This window comes from Rhagoletis zephyria, unplaced genomic scaffold (assembly GCF_001687245.7).
Source record: "Rhagoletis zephyria isolate East Lansing unplaced genomic scaffold, Rhagoletis_zephyria_1.1 Rzeph_scaffold_05289, whole genome shotgun sequence".
Taxonomy (NCBI): Eukaryota; Metazoa; Arthropoda; class Insecta; order Diptera; family Tephritidae; genus Rhagoletis; species Rhagoletis zephyria.
The window spans coordinates 20,768-37,754 of record NW_016162372.1 but is presented as its reverse complement, the minus strand read 5'-3'; the positions used below and the strand labels follow the sequence as shown (position 1 = coordinate 37,754).

Genomic DNA, 16,987 nt, shown 5'->3' with positions numbered 1-16,987 from the left:
GCGGATTAGGGACTGAACTCCTACTAAATGGCTGCACCAGGTTTATTGAAACTGTGTGTGTGTTTGTGTGGGTCCCTGGCGCCAGGTGGGGCAACAGTCGAAAAATCCAATCCAATTTGAGAAATATTTCTGCAAAAAAATTGCCCGACAGGTGGCGCTGGAGTGAAGCTATTACATTTTAGATAGTAGATCCGATTTGACTCATCTTCGAGATATTTATTTTTAACGGCAAACAGAGAACAAAACCTTCGGGAATATTTTCACAAGAACGAAAGTGAAAACAAAACTGTCTATAAAGTTCTCAACGGGAATTATATAAGTACAAAACCCTGTGGAACGTTCCCACAGAGAACAATATGCGCACAATACTTTCAGGAACATTTCTAAGAGAACAAAATGGGAACAAGAGTCTTCGAAACGTTCTGGTGAAGAAGAAAACGGGAACACAAGCCTAAGGAACTTTCTCTTGAAGAACAATTTGGGAACTAAAGACTCAGGAACTTTCTGACAGAGAACGAAACGGGAACAAGTCTTCTCTGAATATATCGCTGAGAATAGAAGCGAGAACAAAATTTTTCTCATAGCGTTCCATTAGTGCGAAATGTTTTAATATTAAAATTAATCAAAAAAACTGAAAAATATTTTTGCAAATTAAGTGTACGAAAGACTTAAGACACGAACTTTTCTTGCACAGAAAATGCAAAATTTTCCCATAATGTCAATAAACAGTTCACCCTTATGATAAGCGATCTGGAAGTTGAAATGATTCAGCTTTCCTCGTTAAGCTCTCAAAACTTTTGTTCTCGCTTTGTTCTCTATCATAAGGTTGCCCAGACTTTTGTTCTTGTTTGATCATCCTTGGAAACATTCTCAATACTTTCGTTCTCATTTTTTTCTCATTGAAAACGTTCCGGAAAGTTTCATTCTCGTACTGTTCTTCTTGAGAATGTTCCCAGAAGCTTTAGCATTTGTTCTTTACGAAACGTTCTAAAAGCTTTTCTTCTCATTGTGTTCTCATTCAAACTACTCTCAATACTTTTGTTCCCCGTTTAGTTCTTTTGTGGGAACGTGCCTTACCTAAACCGGAGCGCGTTCGCGGGCCCTGTTTATTAGTCAGTTGTCTAATTCCTCTACTTTCCCTGTCCATCTACGCCACAGCGTAGAAGCGTCCATTTTCATGTGCTGTCACATCCTTTTTCGACTGTAGGTCGGTCAACTGAGCTCCAACCAGTACTTTCCATACAGCTAATACATCAAAAAATAGTTCAAGATTAATTTTTCCACAACACTAGTTTCCGCTCTATATCCGAACAACGGCTTTAACTGTCTACTTTATAATGGAGGTGTCATTGGCGGTTGACAGTGGCCCCATAAGCATTCTAATGTAGATAGTTCAGAGATAAACTAAACGAAAAGTTTTTTTCGTAGACGATTATTGTAGCCGAGCCGATGTTGCTTAAAAAACAACAACGCAATACGTTCGTGTACGTTGATGCTTGCACAGCTAAACGCATCGCAATTAGATTTGAATTTTTTAAACATCGTAGTGTGAAACTGCAGACTCATTAAAACACCAATAAGATGCCTGCTCATATCACCTAAACATTATAGCTGTGCCTCACTGCTACCCATTAGGAAAAATATGTATAAAACTTTATGCTTTGTAAGAAATTGCTAAAGCAAAGTCATCCTCTAGGTACTCTTCGGACTCATGGACTAGTTACAGATTTACATACATCGCACAAAAACTGAACCCAACGTTGTACAGACAGGCGTTAAACACCATTCAGCTAGAGACAACCACCATGTTTACCAACTCTCGCCCCGTGAATGCCATCATTGGAATTCAACTATCTCCTATCGCTGACAATTCGCTTCGGCTGCATCGAGAAACCCGCGTAACTCTGGCACAATTAAGGTCTGGATACTATAACATGAGGATAGTATAGAATATACCCTCTGCAGCTGACCGGCCTTCACGTATTGCGAATGTACGTGCTACGTCTCCTTTCCATCGACATACAGCTAAGGCTGATAAAAGTGTCTTCTGATAAGCTTGCAGAGGAGCAATGAATTCCCACCCCAACTGTCCTTCTCTATCCTATTTTTCAAATCCCTCTATCTTGGCCTTAAATACAATAGGCAACACTGAATAAGTGCTTGGAAAAATGGTTTTTTGATTTTCCGGCCATCCATCATTTCATTCCATACCATACCGCTATTTTCTCGGTCTAGAATTGCTGAGGTAAAAGTCTACTCCCTTCCCTCTCCCGTCCATAAAAACAGAATTTAGACGGTTTAGTCTGTGCAGGCTCATTAATTTTATCAGAGAATAAATTTTCTTTATAAAATTGGCCCAGTGCATCTGACATCCTCAAAAATTAAACTGCTTCTTGTATAAGCTGTTAAAACTTGTCAAATTTCAATTGAAAATTTTCGGGTGTGGAATTAGCGAGTTGAAGAAATATATGTAACGATAAAAATGACCCATATACTTATATGTACGTATAAAGGAATTAATACACAGGCGACGTCTCCAGCGATTTTGCGTCTCACCTTTAACCCGCTTCCTGATATCCTAGCTGTGCCATTGTATGGACACCATAGGTATCATCGACAACGCAGTATGTGTCTGCTGCTTAGAGAAGGAATGCAGAGCGCTTTTTTTTTATTTTTGTCCGGTTTTTGCTACCTAACCTGACATAAGTTTCAAACTCAAATATTTCTTCATTCTATTAGTTTGCCAATAAGCAAAGAATTCGCCAACATCTGCGAGAACAAATATCTTCAAGCACGTCCACATGCAGTGAAAAATCGTATCCCATCAACACCGACAATCGTGCGAACACTTTATGTAATTCGATATAAGTATGTATGTATGTATGTATGTATGTCTAGTATGTGAACAAAACGCACGCACAAGAACACAACACTCCATCACTAAGACATGCAACAGCAACAACAAATTAATCAAAACACAAATTTGTTTAATTTATTTAAATTTGAAGTGAAACGAAAGAGAAAAATTGCCAACATTTTTCAAAACAAATCACGGGCACGACATCTTGAAACAACAACAGCAATAAAAACAAGGCAACGGCAAATTTGAATGTAAAAGTCGGGTAAGTTGTTGGAGGCTGGTGGGTGCGAAAGGCAAAGTGGGGCGTTTTGCGCATGCGCAGCTGCATTAACACTTTGCCATTTGGAGGCTGGCTGGAGTTAGTTGATTGCATGTGCAAATGAAATTAATTATGCAAAGTTGGCGTCGAAGTGGAATTGAAATCGCGGCAGCAAATCAATGAGTAAAATCGAGGAGAAGAAATAAAAAGCCAACCGGCAACAACGAGTAGAAGATGAATTGCCGCTAAAGTAATAGCAACGGATACATTTATACATACGTACATATGTGTGCGTGCAAGTATGTAGAATGCTTAACGTTTCTGATTTGTGTCGATTGATAAGGCGCATGTGCGAGGTATAAGCCTACCTATATGTAGTTATAGCAGGCATTGTTGTTGCTCTTTTTCACCAACTTGCGCCGGAATTCGTTAAGCACCCAGCACGCTCCCCTAGAACTACAGCAGCAAGTTTCTGCAGACCACTAGACAAAGGAAATATCCTAATAGTACAGTCACTATAGCAGTCAGTGTGGAAAAAATTTTGCACATCATAAAAAACAGGTACCCTGCTGCTTAGAAAGATATTTTAATTGAAAAGTTTTATTAATTAATTAAAATCTAGCAAATGGGAATGGGCAAATGTAGAAAAATGTAAGCAGTCGCAATTGGTTGAAACTTTACCTCCAAATACAAATGATTTCAAAAATAATATTACTATTTTTTGTACCGAATACCCATTTAAAAAACTCGGGTTTTTAGTACCGATTACCCATTTTTTTTTATAGTTATTTCAAAAATTAAAACGATTGCTTGCACCGGTTCTCAATTTCGAAAAATTCGAATTCTTAGAACCGGTTATCAATTTAGAAAAATCTGACTTTAAGTAACGACTACTAATTTTGAGAAAAGTGGGCTGGTCATGCCAAATTCTTTATTATGGTTATATCAAAAATGAAATCGGTTTATTGTACCGGTTACCAATTTTGAAAAACCGAATTCTTGGTACCGGTTACCAATTTCTTAAAAAGCGGAGTGTGTTCTAAAAATTAAGCCAGATCGACTACGCTTAAAGGAAGTACTTGATGGAGCCAAAAATGCAACTACGCGATGCTTATCGGCTGAGGCACGCAATAACGCCACATTTACACATTTTGAAAAATTTTTTTTCTACATTTTTATTTAATGAAACTCACTTTTATATTTCGAGTTTGTCTGCGCTCACATGCCACTATTTAATTTCAATTCATTTCAATTTCGGTTGCAACTCAATAAATTACAAAATTGTGTAAACTGTTGCACGTTTGTGCTGCCGTATGCGCCACCGCATTAAAAATGCTGCAAAAGAATACATACATACATACATATATACATATGTATCTACATATGTGTGTATGCATTAGTATACAAGTAATTATGCAAATCGCTATAAATCTGCAAATGAGTAGCGCGCGCTGACGCTGGCTGCAGCAGCTAAAACGTGAACGAATTCCATTAATGCCTTTCGTCCGTCCGTCGTACATACGCGCACTAAGCCATACAAATGGCATCGTTTCGTATCGAATCTCGCTTGGAATGTGAAATTTCGCACATTTGATTTACGTGCCACAACTAGAATTTAGTGGCTGTTTTAAGTGCCATTAAAGTTAACTCGCTTGTAGCACGCAAGCGATATTTGCCCGTCTGCGCGCATGCATAGCGAACGACGAGCGGCGGAGTGGTGAGTAGTGGCGTTGCTGCTGCGCATGCGAATGTAATTCTACTACATATATACTATTCACAGGCGAATTAATTATTTAAATGTAAGTATTGTATGTAAGTACCTTTTAATAGCCATTTGCTAAACAACGCGAGGTGGTCGAAGGCAAGTGGAATGCAAATAGATGCAAAACTGCAGTAAGGGGCCGTTAGTTGAGCAAAAATATGTAGTACTTTTCATCGCAGAAAATGTGGCTACGAATGGCAGAGATTTGGAAGGACCTCGCGTTATTGCGGATTTCGGAAGGGCGCTCTTGCAGCGCCTGACATTTTTGGACGGAAATTTTTTTATTGGGATTATTTCGGGACCGTTGACAATTTTTTCAGGAGGTTTTGTGGTACTTTTCTAACTTCGCGACCATAAAGGTGTTTTTTTTTTACTTTTCGGCGTTTTTTGTCGGGATCTTTTGAAATTATTTTCCAGATTATGTTTAGATTTTAAATTTAGCGGAATTCTACCTTTGAGGATCAAAATAAATATATGTCCCAAAACAAATCTATGTTATTTAACATATGTATAAGAAAGCTTGAGTAGTTTTATATTTCCTATTAAAAATTTACCGAAACTATTTTCTATTTTTGGAATGCGCCGCATATTTCATCAAGAAATTTTAGAAAAAATATTTCTGCCAAAATTGAAAAATTTATGGAAATAACATTTTTTATAAAGTTTGATTGTTTTATAAAAAATAGTTTTTTTTTAAATATATTTACCCAAATTACAGAAAAATTTTTTGTAGAAAACAATATTTTTGCAGTAAAAGTATTTATTTTGAAAAAAATTATTTATGAACATAAGAATTAAAAAATACATAAAAAATAAATAAAGCTTTCTTAAACCTCTCTAGTTTGACACCCATATCAACATATTTCATTTAACTGGTAAACTAAATTCATTTTTAAATTCTAAACTGGTGGCAGCCCTTGTCAAAAAAATATTTTCGAAATAGATACAGCTTTCCTTAAACCTCTTTTGTTTTATAGCCACACTCGATTTTTTTAACTTGTAAACTAAATTGATTTTGAATTTTTAAACAGATGGCAGCTCCCTTTACAAATATATTAAACAAAAATTTCTTAAACCTATCATGTTTTATACTCTTAATAAAATATTTCGTTTTACTCTTAAACTAAATTAATTTTGAAATTCTAAACTTGTGTCAACCCTTTAAAAAAATTTTCCGCGCGAGATACAGCTTTCCTTAAAACTCTCTTGTTTTAGACCAATACTAAAATATTTTATTTAACTTTTTAATAAAGTTAATCAATTAACTTGCTATTTAAATGCATTTGAATTTTTTGAGTAGGTGGCAAGCCTCTAAGGGAAATGTTTTGAAATAAATGCTATTAAACACCTTTCGTTTGACAACCTGTTGTCATATTCTATTGGGCTTATTTAAAAATTTATTCTAACTTTTTTAGCAGGTGGCAACACCCTCAAAAAAAATATTTTTGAAATACATAATTTTAGAACACCTTTCTTTTCACACCCGCATTGCTGTAATATTTTACTAAATTTATTAATTGATTTTAACCTTTGAAAAGGGTGGCAACTCTCTTTAAAAAAAAATCTCCTGTATAGCCGTTTTAGTGCAAATGAGCAACAAACATACTCACTCTCGAACTCAATACGAGCTCTCAATTTTAAGTAATGATCCGTCGTCTCTATGAACGCTGATGAGGTGCGCTTGGCAGCCACACAAAACTATAGCACTAACTATAGATTTCTATAATTCAAATTGCCTTTTATAGATGCGCCCCTAATATTACCCACATTGTCGTCTGCTTCTTAGGCCTAGAGTTGCCACTAATAAAAAAGTTCGTGTCTTAAGTCTTTCGTTTGGTTACAGTGCTGCTGCTGTTCTTACAGTACATATAAGAGGCATTGTGATGTCTGCATTAACAATATCTCCATAATAGAAAATTTATAACAAAATATCACTTTTCTTCGTAAATTATATGAACCTTCGGCAGTACAACAAATCCCAAAGGCACTCTGCCGCATTTTTAAGGTCAACAAAACGATAAATAACAATCAGTATGAGTGTTTCAATTTTGTATAGGAAAATTTATGTGATGAATATGAATATATAAATGGCAATTCTATGTGTTCTACATACATACATATACGTATGTAGGTATGTGCATGTATACACACCTCGGCGGCAGTTGCACGAATTTGAATGTCTAAAAGTCATTACAATAATTCATCGGCTCATAAAGTTGCCAACGGGCATCTAAAAAAATTCGGTGAGACACAAAATTGTGGCATGTCACAATGTGGAGCATGTGTGCGTGCTGTGACTTTGCACCTTAGCAATCAAAAATAAAAAAAATAAAAAAAATAAAGTGGCAACAATAACACAACAACAGCCGCTTTAAGGCATAGCAAATGTGTTGCTCGGTTTGGCAATTGTTGAAAACATTTGCAACCGTTTGACAGTGATTTAAATGTTGTTTTGTCCACTTGAATTGTTGGTATGATAGGGGAGGTGTACGTTGTTGTTATTGCTGAGCGCTGTCGCTGCTGCAATCACTGTTGCAATTGCGTTTTTTTTCTGTTTTTTTTTTTATTTGCTGTTTGTTGCCACGCCTTCATTGCATCGATATGAATCACAGCACCGCCTGTACGTCCGAGCAGGCTTTAATAGAATTTTTCACTCAAGCGATTGTCTGGCAGTCGATTTGTTTGCGCAAATAGCAACAGCAACAGCAACAACAACACAAACACTAGCTGCCGCCACTCATAGAGTATCTGCAATCTCAATAGCAAGGCAGCAATTGTTGAAAGCAATTGCGGTAAAAATTCTATTCGGAGGTGTGTCCGAAGGCTTGTCACTGGCCAGTTGCTCAATTTGATGACTATTGCTGCCACAGCTGATTGTTCGCCGCTCGCTTGCGTGTCGCTGTGTGTGTGTGTGTGTGTAAAGTGTTCATTCAATTATTCTTTTGCGGACATAGTAGTTGCTGCTGCTGCTGCTGCTCGCTCGCTCGCTTGTTGCATGATTCAATTAAGCTTTTTGATATGAATCAGTATGGGTGCTGTTGCAAATGTGTAACTGCTGTGTTGTGTGCTAACCACAACTGTTGCCTGGCTTTTTGTTGTAATCGCTGCGGCAACACCTGCCTTGACAGTAATTACATACAGAACGCATGCGTGCGCTGCCAAAAACATGCAATATCTAAATGATTAAATATTTCACATTGCTATGGCATGCTGTTGTTGGCTGTTGCCATTGCTTTAACTTTGCTGATCCAACAAAAGACTGCGCGAAAAGACAGGCAATTTGTCAAATATTTAATGATTATCCTCTGATTCGCAAGCCCGTGCTTGTTGTAATCGCACATTCTGCATTCTGCATCAGCAGCAAAAGGCAGCAAAAGTAACATGCAGCAAGCATGTGTTCACTTCGCGGTGATATGGCTGCAAAACGCCTACAGTCTGCCAATTAAGTATGTATGTATGCACGTGTGTGTGCAAAAAAGGATTATCAAACAATTGTATTCACAGTTGTATGCGAGACTCAAGACTAACTCGTCACGCCTTTTCAATCGTATAATTATCCTTATTAGCCTGCGCGCGCATGAAGAATTGAGGTGCTTGTGTAAATTGCGGTGCTCCACCACAGCCTGACAAATAATCACCGGCATCATCGTCCTTTGTCCGTATATTTCTATAGCGCTGAACATTTGTCTTGTTTGCACTGCAAAATGCGTCACTTAAAGGTGGTACAGTGTGGCGTACATCAAATATAAATTTTAGATTTTACTAATTGTTGAGCTTGAAAATTTTCTAAGAAGTCCTCAAGGAGAGAACACCAAAAGTCGCGTAAAGTATTCTGAAAAAATCTATATTGTTCCCGAAATCATTTCGAAATTATTTTTTCTGCTGGAAACACCAAAAAGAAACAAAATTTCCCGAATTTTCCGTGAAAAAGTGTGAACAATCAAATTCGTAAAAGGCCACAAAAAACTCTTTAGTTCCTAAACAAAACCCGCACATGTGTCTGAAAACCCCGAAGGGTCCAGAAAAAAACACAAAAAGTTACGAAAAATGCGGAAGGTTTTGCACAAAAACTTCTACAAAAGAGTGCCGAGAAAACTCCTGGAAGATCATCCCGAAAAAGGAAATGATCCGAACATGAAAAGTCATGGAAACCACTGAGAGGTCCAAGAGGTTCATAAAAATGCCAAAGAACTACGGAAAAATCCGGAAAAAAGAAACTCTCGAAAAATCCTGAAAGGTCTGAAAAAACGTTATGAACATCCCAAAAAGTTGTAGAACAAAAAGTTGTAGAAGAACACGAAAAGTCATGGAAACCACTTAAAAGCCCAAGAAGTTCTTAAAAATGCCAGAAATGCACGAAAAATTCTGGAAATTAGAACTCTTGAGAAATCTTTAAAGGTCTGAAAAAAAAGATCCTGAACATCCCAAAAAGTCGTAAAACGTAAACCAAAAGTTCCCGGAATATCCCAAAGAAATTAAAAAAACTAAAAAAATCCAAAAATATACCGAAATCACAGGAAAGGCTTCAAAAAAAAATTTGAAAGATTCAAAAACTCCCAAAGGATCCCTACATATCCTGAAATTATTCCGAAAAATCTTGTAAACCCACGGAGAAAACCGAAAACTTCCAGAAAAACTTGAATATTTCAAAAAAGTCCCAGAAAAATTTGGAAAATCCCGATATTATACCGAAAATGTTCGAGAAACAGGAGAAGTCCCGAAAGTCACAAAAAATTCTGAAATTACACAGACTCCATAAAAAAAAACGCGAAGCTACAGAAAAATCTAATTAATATAAACAAAATCCCATACAATTTTTGCAGATAATTTCGAAAGGTTACAAAAGGCCCGGAAAAATCACAAAATTGCGAGACCTGAAAATTTCCTGAAAAATCGCGAAAAGCCAAATTCAAAGAAAAAAACCTTATAAACTCCAACGAGTCGCGAAAAAATCACTAAAAATGTAAAAAATTCAAGTGAAATCACAAAAAGTCACTCATACAGATGCCAAAAAGTTCCAAAATCAACCCGAAAATTCAAAAAACATTCCAAAAAATTAAAATAGAAAAGTCGAAGAAATTTCTGAATGTTCTTAAAAAAATTGCTTACAAATCCCGAAAAGTCCGTAAATTCCCAAAGATAATCAAAAAGAATCACGAAATACTTTATTACGAAAAGTCATACAAAATATTGAATAGTCTGATAAAAAATCGTTAGCGGTTACAAAAGCAGTTGAGAAATTCCGAAATCTTACCGGAATGTAAAAAAAAAAAATCACGCATAAATCTGAAAAGCACAAAAATCAAATAGAAAAATCACAAACAATTCTGAATGTTTTTGAAAAATTTCTTACAAATCTCGAAAAGTTCTGAAATATTCCAAAACATGTTTATGAAAATTTACATAATAGATTGGAAAAATACGAAAGGTCATACTAAATATTGAATAGTCCGATGAAAAATCGTTAGCGGTTTCAAAAGAAGCTGAATAATTCCGAACTCTTTCCGAAAAGTTAAAAAAAAAATTTAAATTTAATTATGGAAAAACGTCGAAAAGTCACAAGAAGTCACACGAATTTTTGTATGGTGCAGAAAAATTTCTTATAGATTCCGAAAGTCCCAAAAGAAATCCAAAGAATTCAAATTAAATCACGAAAAACCCTCGAAAAGTTCGAAAAGTTCGGAAAAATTTATTAAACATTCCGAAAAGGTCTAAATAATCTTTAGAGATTCCAAATGAACTTGAAAAGCTTCGCAATTCTATCGAAAAATCCCAAAAAATAAAAAAATTCAAATTTAATCACGAAAAGTCACAAGAATTTTTGGTATGGTTAAAAAATTTCGAAATCACACCGGAAAGTCCCAAAAATTTAAAATGAAGCAGGAAAAATCTCGAAAGTCCACAGAAATCTCTGAATGGTGCGGAAAAATATATTACACATGCCGAAAACTCTACAAAACTGCGAGAAATTAAAAAAAAAAATCAATAAACAGTTTCGGAAAAACACGAACAATCCCTAGGAATCCTAAAAAAAGCCGAAGAATACAAAAATCATCCTCAAATAACCAAAAACTACTCCAAGAAATAGATTTTGGACGTCTTCGGACGATAATGTAACCACGAAAAAATCTGGAAAAGTAAAAAAAAAAATATGAGTGATACAAAAAGAATTCTTAAAGATCACAGAAAATACTGGAAACCCAAAAAACATTTCCGGATAACATAATAAAAATGAAAGTCCCAAAAAAGTAGGAAAATCACAAAAAGCCTTAAATCGTCCGAAAAAATCGTTAAGGGTTCCAAAAGAAGCCTACAGCTGCCGAAAGAATGAAATCCAAGGAAGAATTCTAACAGTTACGGGAACCTTTCTACAAAAACAAAGAAAAACAAAAAGTCACCAAACAAATTCGGTTTTCAGCAATGCCCAATGCAACAAATTTATCGAAAGGCTTTCTACTGAAAATACTCCAGAAAGGCTTTGTCTTTTATTTTTGCTTTAAAAATAAAAAGCAAAAATTTAGGATTCATCCTAATTGCAACCTTTTCCACAACTATTATTTGCCATTAGCAGATTCAACTGCACCACTGTAACATCGAATAACACTTGACGGCCCGAATTAGTTAGACGCAAAACGTTTATCTGCAAATATATTGTTTCCTGGAACGGATGTGCTAAGACATTTCTAAGTGCCTAAGCGAAAGAACAACATATATTTAAATACACACATACATACAGATAAATGTTTAACTAATTCCATTAGAATCAGCGTCTATTGTTTAACAGCTTTTAAATAGTTTGCTTTACTTTTGAAGCAAGCATTTTTCTTTAAAGTTTCAAAGAAATTGTTCCTTCTGCATAACTTATTTTTTATTTTTATATATTTTTTAATGGCCATGCTAATTCACATTTGCTGTTCGAATGCTTACGACATACATACGTACCTGTAAACTCATCCCTGATCTGATCTTATTTGTCTTGTTCTCCCTTTATTTTTGCTTTTCGCCACAGACAATTGGCGCATAATTTACTTGACTTGATTTGCCGGATTTCACACTAAATTGGTGTGTATTTTGTGCTTAAGTTGCGTAGCTCGGTTGTCCTTTTGATTAACCCGATAATGCCGTCGTTTAGGGTATGTTGAAAAAAATAATGAAAAAAAATCTTTGACATCAAAAAGGTGGAAATTTAAGGCGAATCTCAACACTTTATTTATTGGAACATTTGTGTTGTTCTTATTGTAAGCTCTTTTTAGGAGCAAAAGGTATGTATGCGTATGTACGTATTTATTTTTTATGTATGGTAATTTATTTGTTTGAAATGAGTTCTTAGAAGCTTGAATCGTCGCAGATTGTTGGTTTTGAAAATGGCTTTACTCTGAAGATAATTATACTCTTAAACGTTTAAAGATCTTCAAACACTTTTATGTTCTTCTTCTTTTTATTTGGTATGATAACTCTTTGTCGGTTTCTGCGTTAATTGCATTTGTCGTTTGTGAAGCTCCGCCATCTATTCATAACGTGTATAGACCGATCCTTTTCTAATTTTCAGAGGACCTCGAAGTTTTTCTGCTCAGACATAAACTTCGGGAGGTTTTCTCTTGGAACAGGTTATTCTCGCTTGATCTCCGGGCTGGTGGTGTTGATGCTTTGTTCTAACTAAAAGGGTAACACTGAACAAATACTCCTTTCGTGTACTTTATTTTAACTTTGTCGGCCGCAAGTCCAACTTGCTTTGCTGTTTCCAGCGGTCGGCTATGGCGTTGACTCCAGTGATAACGTCGACGAACGGGACTATACGTCGATTTGTTTTTTCTAAGGCCTTTTCCAGAATTTGACTCATTGTAAAAATCTGCTAATGATGTTTTTAATAGGCCTGAAAAGCATCAATCAATAGGTTCAATAAGGCCTTCAGAGGAAACAAGATATCGTCTAGAAGTTCTTAAATGAAATGTTAACTCTAGAGTAGCCGCGCAGCCCTACTTAGGTGAACCACTCTTTTACTTAATTACATGAAAATTTAGATTATACAACATGCGCGGCACTGGCTTTTTACGGCGGCTTTGAACATCTCAGCCGGTATTTCTTCCATTCTGGAGTACTGAACCTTAACGTTAAGAATACCGACGTAGTACCGACTTAAAAGGTGTCCACTCTACAACCAAATCTAAGCGCAAAATATGTACCTTACAATCGTACTATACAGCAAACTGTCTTGGAAACTCAATGTGGAGCAGCAGTTGAAGAAGGCATCAGCGGTGTGGCACACATGAAAACGGTTGTAGGGCTGCACTTGGAGACCCTAGCTTGCTTTTTCATATTGATTAGTTATTCACATTTATTGTTAAGCCCATACTATACTAGGTGGTAGTGGTGCGATAGACAGCGACGAAATAGTAAACATAAAAAAGGGACTGGAAAGCGTTTAGAAGCTCTCAATGATTGGCATGAAGGGTTCCTTGAAGACAAGAACAGCTGCGGCGCTCCACACAATACTGCACATACTTCCAGCAGGACCTACATACGTAGTATCTGGATGACTAAAGTAGTATACCGTCGTCTTTGACAAGTCAAATTGACAGTGTGGTCCCGAATATAAGTTCCGAAAGGTCTCTTGACAATAAATGTTAATGATTGGCATAGGGGTACGGGTCAGGTAGATGACAAAGCTGTAGGAACTGCGGGCCAATGTTAAATTTTTCGAGCTCACATAATGGCAATAGGAGAAGCGGAAAAGATACTGCAGGAAATAAATCTGCTTCTGAATCATCGAAAATACGAAAACCATTATGCCAATAAACATTATTTTATTTTCCGGCTTAGCCGAACGTGATTCTGCATTAGGCGACGCATACAAATTACTACCAGAGTAAATGCTTAAGTGGCCTGAGTTATGACTGGTAATAAATGTTCCGTCCATATCCGATATTTTATCCACAAAAGTCTAGGTATCCTCAGAGGATTCGCGAGATTCCCTCCAGAAGCCCTTAATCATGTGCCAGATGGACTTTTATAATTTTCAAAGCTTTCCTTGTAATGGGCCCGGACACCTCTTTTGCAGCATTTGTTGAGGTATTTCGTTATTTGCTTCTACAGCTTTGCTACTTAGATGGTCATTCCTGCACGGTGTGAGGGCTTTAAACTCGTGCGCTTGCATATTGCAATAGTGAGCGTGCAAAGTTTTACTGTCCTATACGCTGCTTTACACTCGAAGATATCTGCCATTTTGAAATTCCATATGCATTCTTTTGGCCACTTCATTAATCTACCAATACCGGTCGCTTGGCCCGATTGCAGCATAAAATAATGAACAACATTCTATTCTTGCAATGCTGAATGTGCAACATACACAACATTTGCCACACAATTAGACATGGCGGTATCACTTTCCGCCGCGTTGATCGCGTGTGTGGTCTCGGTCGGACTGTTCCTTGGCCGTTCCACTTGATTGTGAAGATCATTTGTAAATTTACACCCACGCAACTAGCAATAATAATCAATTTGAATTTCGCATCGATATCTAAACATGTTGTGATGACCACACCTATAAAAGCTGCTACCATGCGTCGGCCTGCATCAGTTTTGCGCATCCTTTCGCAGCATTGCAATGCCAATTTGTCGCTGCATACGCGGTGTGGCTGTGCTGTGCGCGTTAGCGCTGCTGGCGAGTGCAGCCAGCGTCGAGTGTGAAGACAACAATACAGCCGAAGGACTGGATAGAGAATTATCGGATATGGTGCTGACCACGGCGTTAGGAAAAATACGCGGCACGCTGTTGCCATCGCAGGCTGGACGCAATTTTTACGCTTTCCGTGGCATACCATATGCCAAACCACCTGTGGGCGCATTGCGTTTCAAGCCACCCGAACCGGTGGAGCAATGGTATGACATTTTCGATGCAACCTTTGATGGACCGCGTTGCCCACAACCGGGTCTATACAGCGATGATGTATCCGAGGACTGCTTGCGTGTGAATATCTATACGCGTGATTTGCCCACCGAGAAGGAACCGAATGTAAAGAAACCGGTTATTATTTTCATACATCCAGGCGGATTTTATGCGCTTTCGGGTCAGAGTAAAAATTTTGCGGGTCCGCAGTATTTTATGGATCGTAATATTCTATTGGTGACATTCAATTATCGGCTGGGCACGCTTGGCTTTCTCAGCACTGGCACTGAAGAGGCGCTCGGTAATATGGGTTTGAAAGATCAGGCGATGCTTTTGCGTTGGGTAAAATTGCATATATCACGTTTTGGCGGCGATGCAAACTCCGTCACGCTACTGGGCTATGGTGCAGGCGCGATCAGCATTACGTTGCATATGGTTTCACCGATGTCCAGGAATTTATTTCACAAAGCCATCGTTATGAGTGGCTCGGTGACAGGGCAGTGGTCGCTGCCATCGGAGCAATTAGATTTGGCAACACGTCAAGCGGCATTGCTGCACTGCAATACGGAAAACTTAACGGATATGATGAGCTGTTTGCACTCGGTTTGTCGTTGGCGCTAAAGTAAGATAGGGGAATTACTAACAAATTGTATGCATTTGTAGAAACATTACCTCGAATATGCCAATACGCTGCCGCATATGTTCGAATTTGGACGCAATAATCCGCTGATATTGTGGAAACCAGTCATCGAACCGGACTATGGCCAGGAGCGCTTTCTCACAGAGGATCCTGTTTGGTCCTATCAAAATGGCAACTTTATGAAAATACCCATCATAACTGGCATGACGAAGGATGAGTTCGCGGGACAGGCCATATGTAAGTTGTTGTTACTGTAACGTCCAACTACACCAATACTCATACACTCTTCTAGCAATTCTTGAGAATCCCCGTTTATTAAAGACATTGGCGCATAATTTCGAGGCTGTAGCGCCAGTGTGCTTTCTTTACGATCCAGATAGCCCACGTGCGCAAAATATTAGCATGGAATTGAAATTTGCATATTTCGGCAAAGAGTCTTTGGAATATGCAGGCACTCTGCAACCTTTGGTGGATGTTCGTATAATCAGTGAAATACATATTTCCATTAGCATTTTACTTTTCAACCAACACATTTCAGCTCTTCGCTGATGCCCTAACTGGTTTTGCAATACATCGCTTTGTGCATTTAGCGGCGCGCTCTACCAAAGTCTACTACTACCGCTTCAGCTATCAAGGACAGCGCAGTCATATTTATTATCCCACAGATAAACCTTTTGGTAGGACAAAGAAAATATTAACCTCTTAATGCCCATGTAATCACACAACTCTCATCCAAAGGTGTTGTGCATCATGACGATCTGATGTATTTGTTTGTCGAACCATCGGTGAGCCGCATGTTTACGGAGGACGATCGTGAAATCAAAATCGTCGATAAACTAACCCGAATGTTTACAGCATTCGCCTATAAAGGGTGCGTCAGCTAAAGTGTTTTGCCAATTTGAGTGCATTTAAAATACTATTTATTCACACTAATTTCAGCGATCCCAATAAGCAGAGCGATGACAAGTTGCGCCATATACGCTGGCGTGCTTTTAGCTTTAAGCGCCAACACTACTTGGATATTGGTGAGGAAATCGTGCTTCGGGAGGGTCTAAATATGCCACGCTACGAAATTTGGAAGCGCTTGTTTCCACTCAATTGGAAGCGTCAAAGCAAACACGATCTCTTGGATTATGAATAGAGTGTAAGTGGCGTTTCACCCGATTCGGTCGCCGGTTAAGCGGCAGTTGGTTTGCCGGCTCATGTGAAAGCTCCAATAGCTACACATACACTTTGTGCCGGCAAACCGGCTGCCAGTTAACCGAAAACCGGAGCTTGTGAAACCATATTAAGTTAAGAAGAATAATACAACGTTAATTTTAAATGTCAAGTTATACTTTAACTTTGCAATATATATTCGTTGTTTGCGATTTTTTTCCAGTCCGAATTTTTACTATGAATTAGATTTCAAGTGTCGTTTTACACCTTCTGGTTGCCGTTGAATCGGTTCCCACGTTGCCGGTACGAGGGGAGTATGTCATATTACGGCTTTCACAAAAGTCAAAGTAGTTTCAATCGTATTTCCACTCTCAGGCTCACTGTGTCTTCGGCTCTAAACTGTATGAGTAGAAATTAAGAAA

At 37.7% G+C, this 16,987-nt stretch overlaps 1 protein-coding gene across 1 annotated transcript; it reads left to right on the top strand.

Moving 5' to 3' along the window:
• The first annotated feature begins 14,485 nt into the window (after nt 1–14,485).
• On the top strand, nt 14,486–16,786 carry LOC108371898 (venom carboxylesterase-6). Its single transcript, XM_017627512.1, has 6 exons — nt 14,486–15,370; nt 15,431–15,644; nt 15,700–15,881; nt 15,946–16,084; nt 16,146–16,278; nt 16,347–16,786. The coding sequence occupies exons 1-6, from the start codon at nt 14,486–14,488 to the stop codon at nt 16,546–16,548; spliced, it is 1,755 nt and encodes a 584-aa protein (XP_017483001.1). The 3' UTR covers nt 16,549–16,786.
• The last annotated feature ends 201 nt before the right edge of the window (nt 16,787–16,987 follow it).

Bases quoted from the DNA above. Each gene is read 5' to 3' on its own strand.
- LOC108371898 (XM_017627512.1), top strand. From the start codon at position 14,486: ATGCCAATTTGTCGCTGCATACGCGGTGTGGCTGTGCTGTGCGCGTTA. The intron at 16,085-16,145 runs GTAGGACAAAGA...TCTCATCCAAAG, and splicing joins TCCCACAGATAAACCTTTTG to GTGTTGTGCATCATGACGAT. The intron at 16,279-16,346 runs GTGCGTCAGCTA...CACTAATTTCAG, and splicing joins ACAGCATTCGCCTATAAAGG to CGATCCCAATAAGCAGAGCG.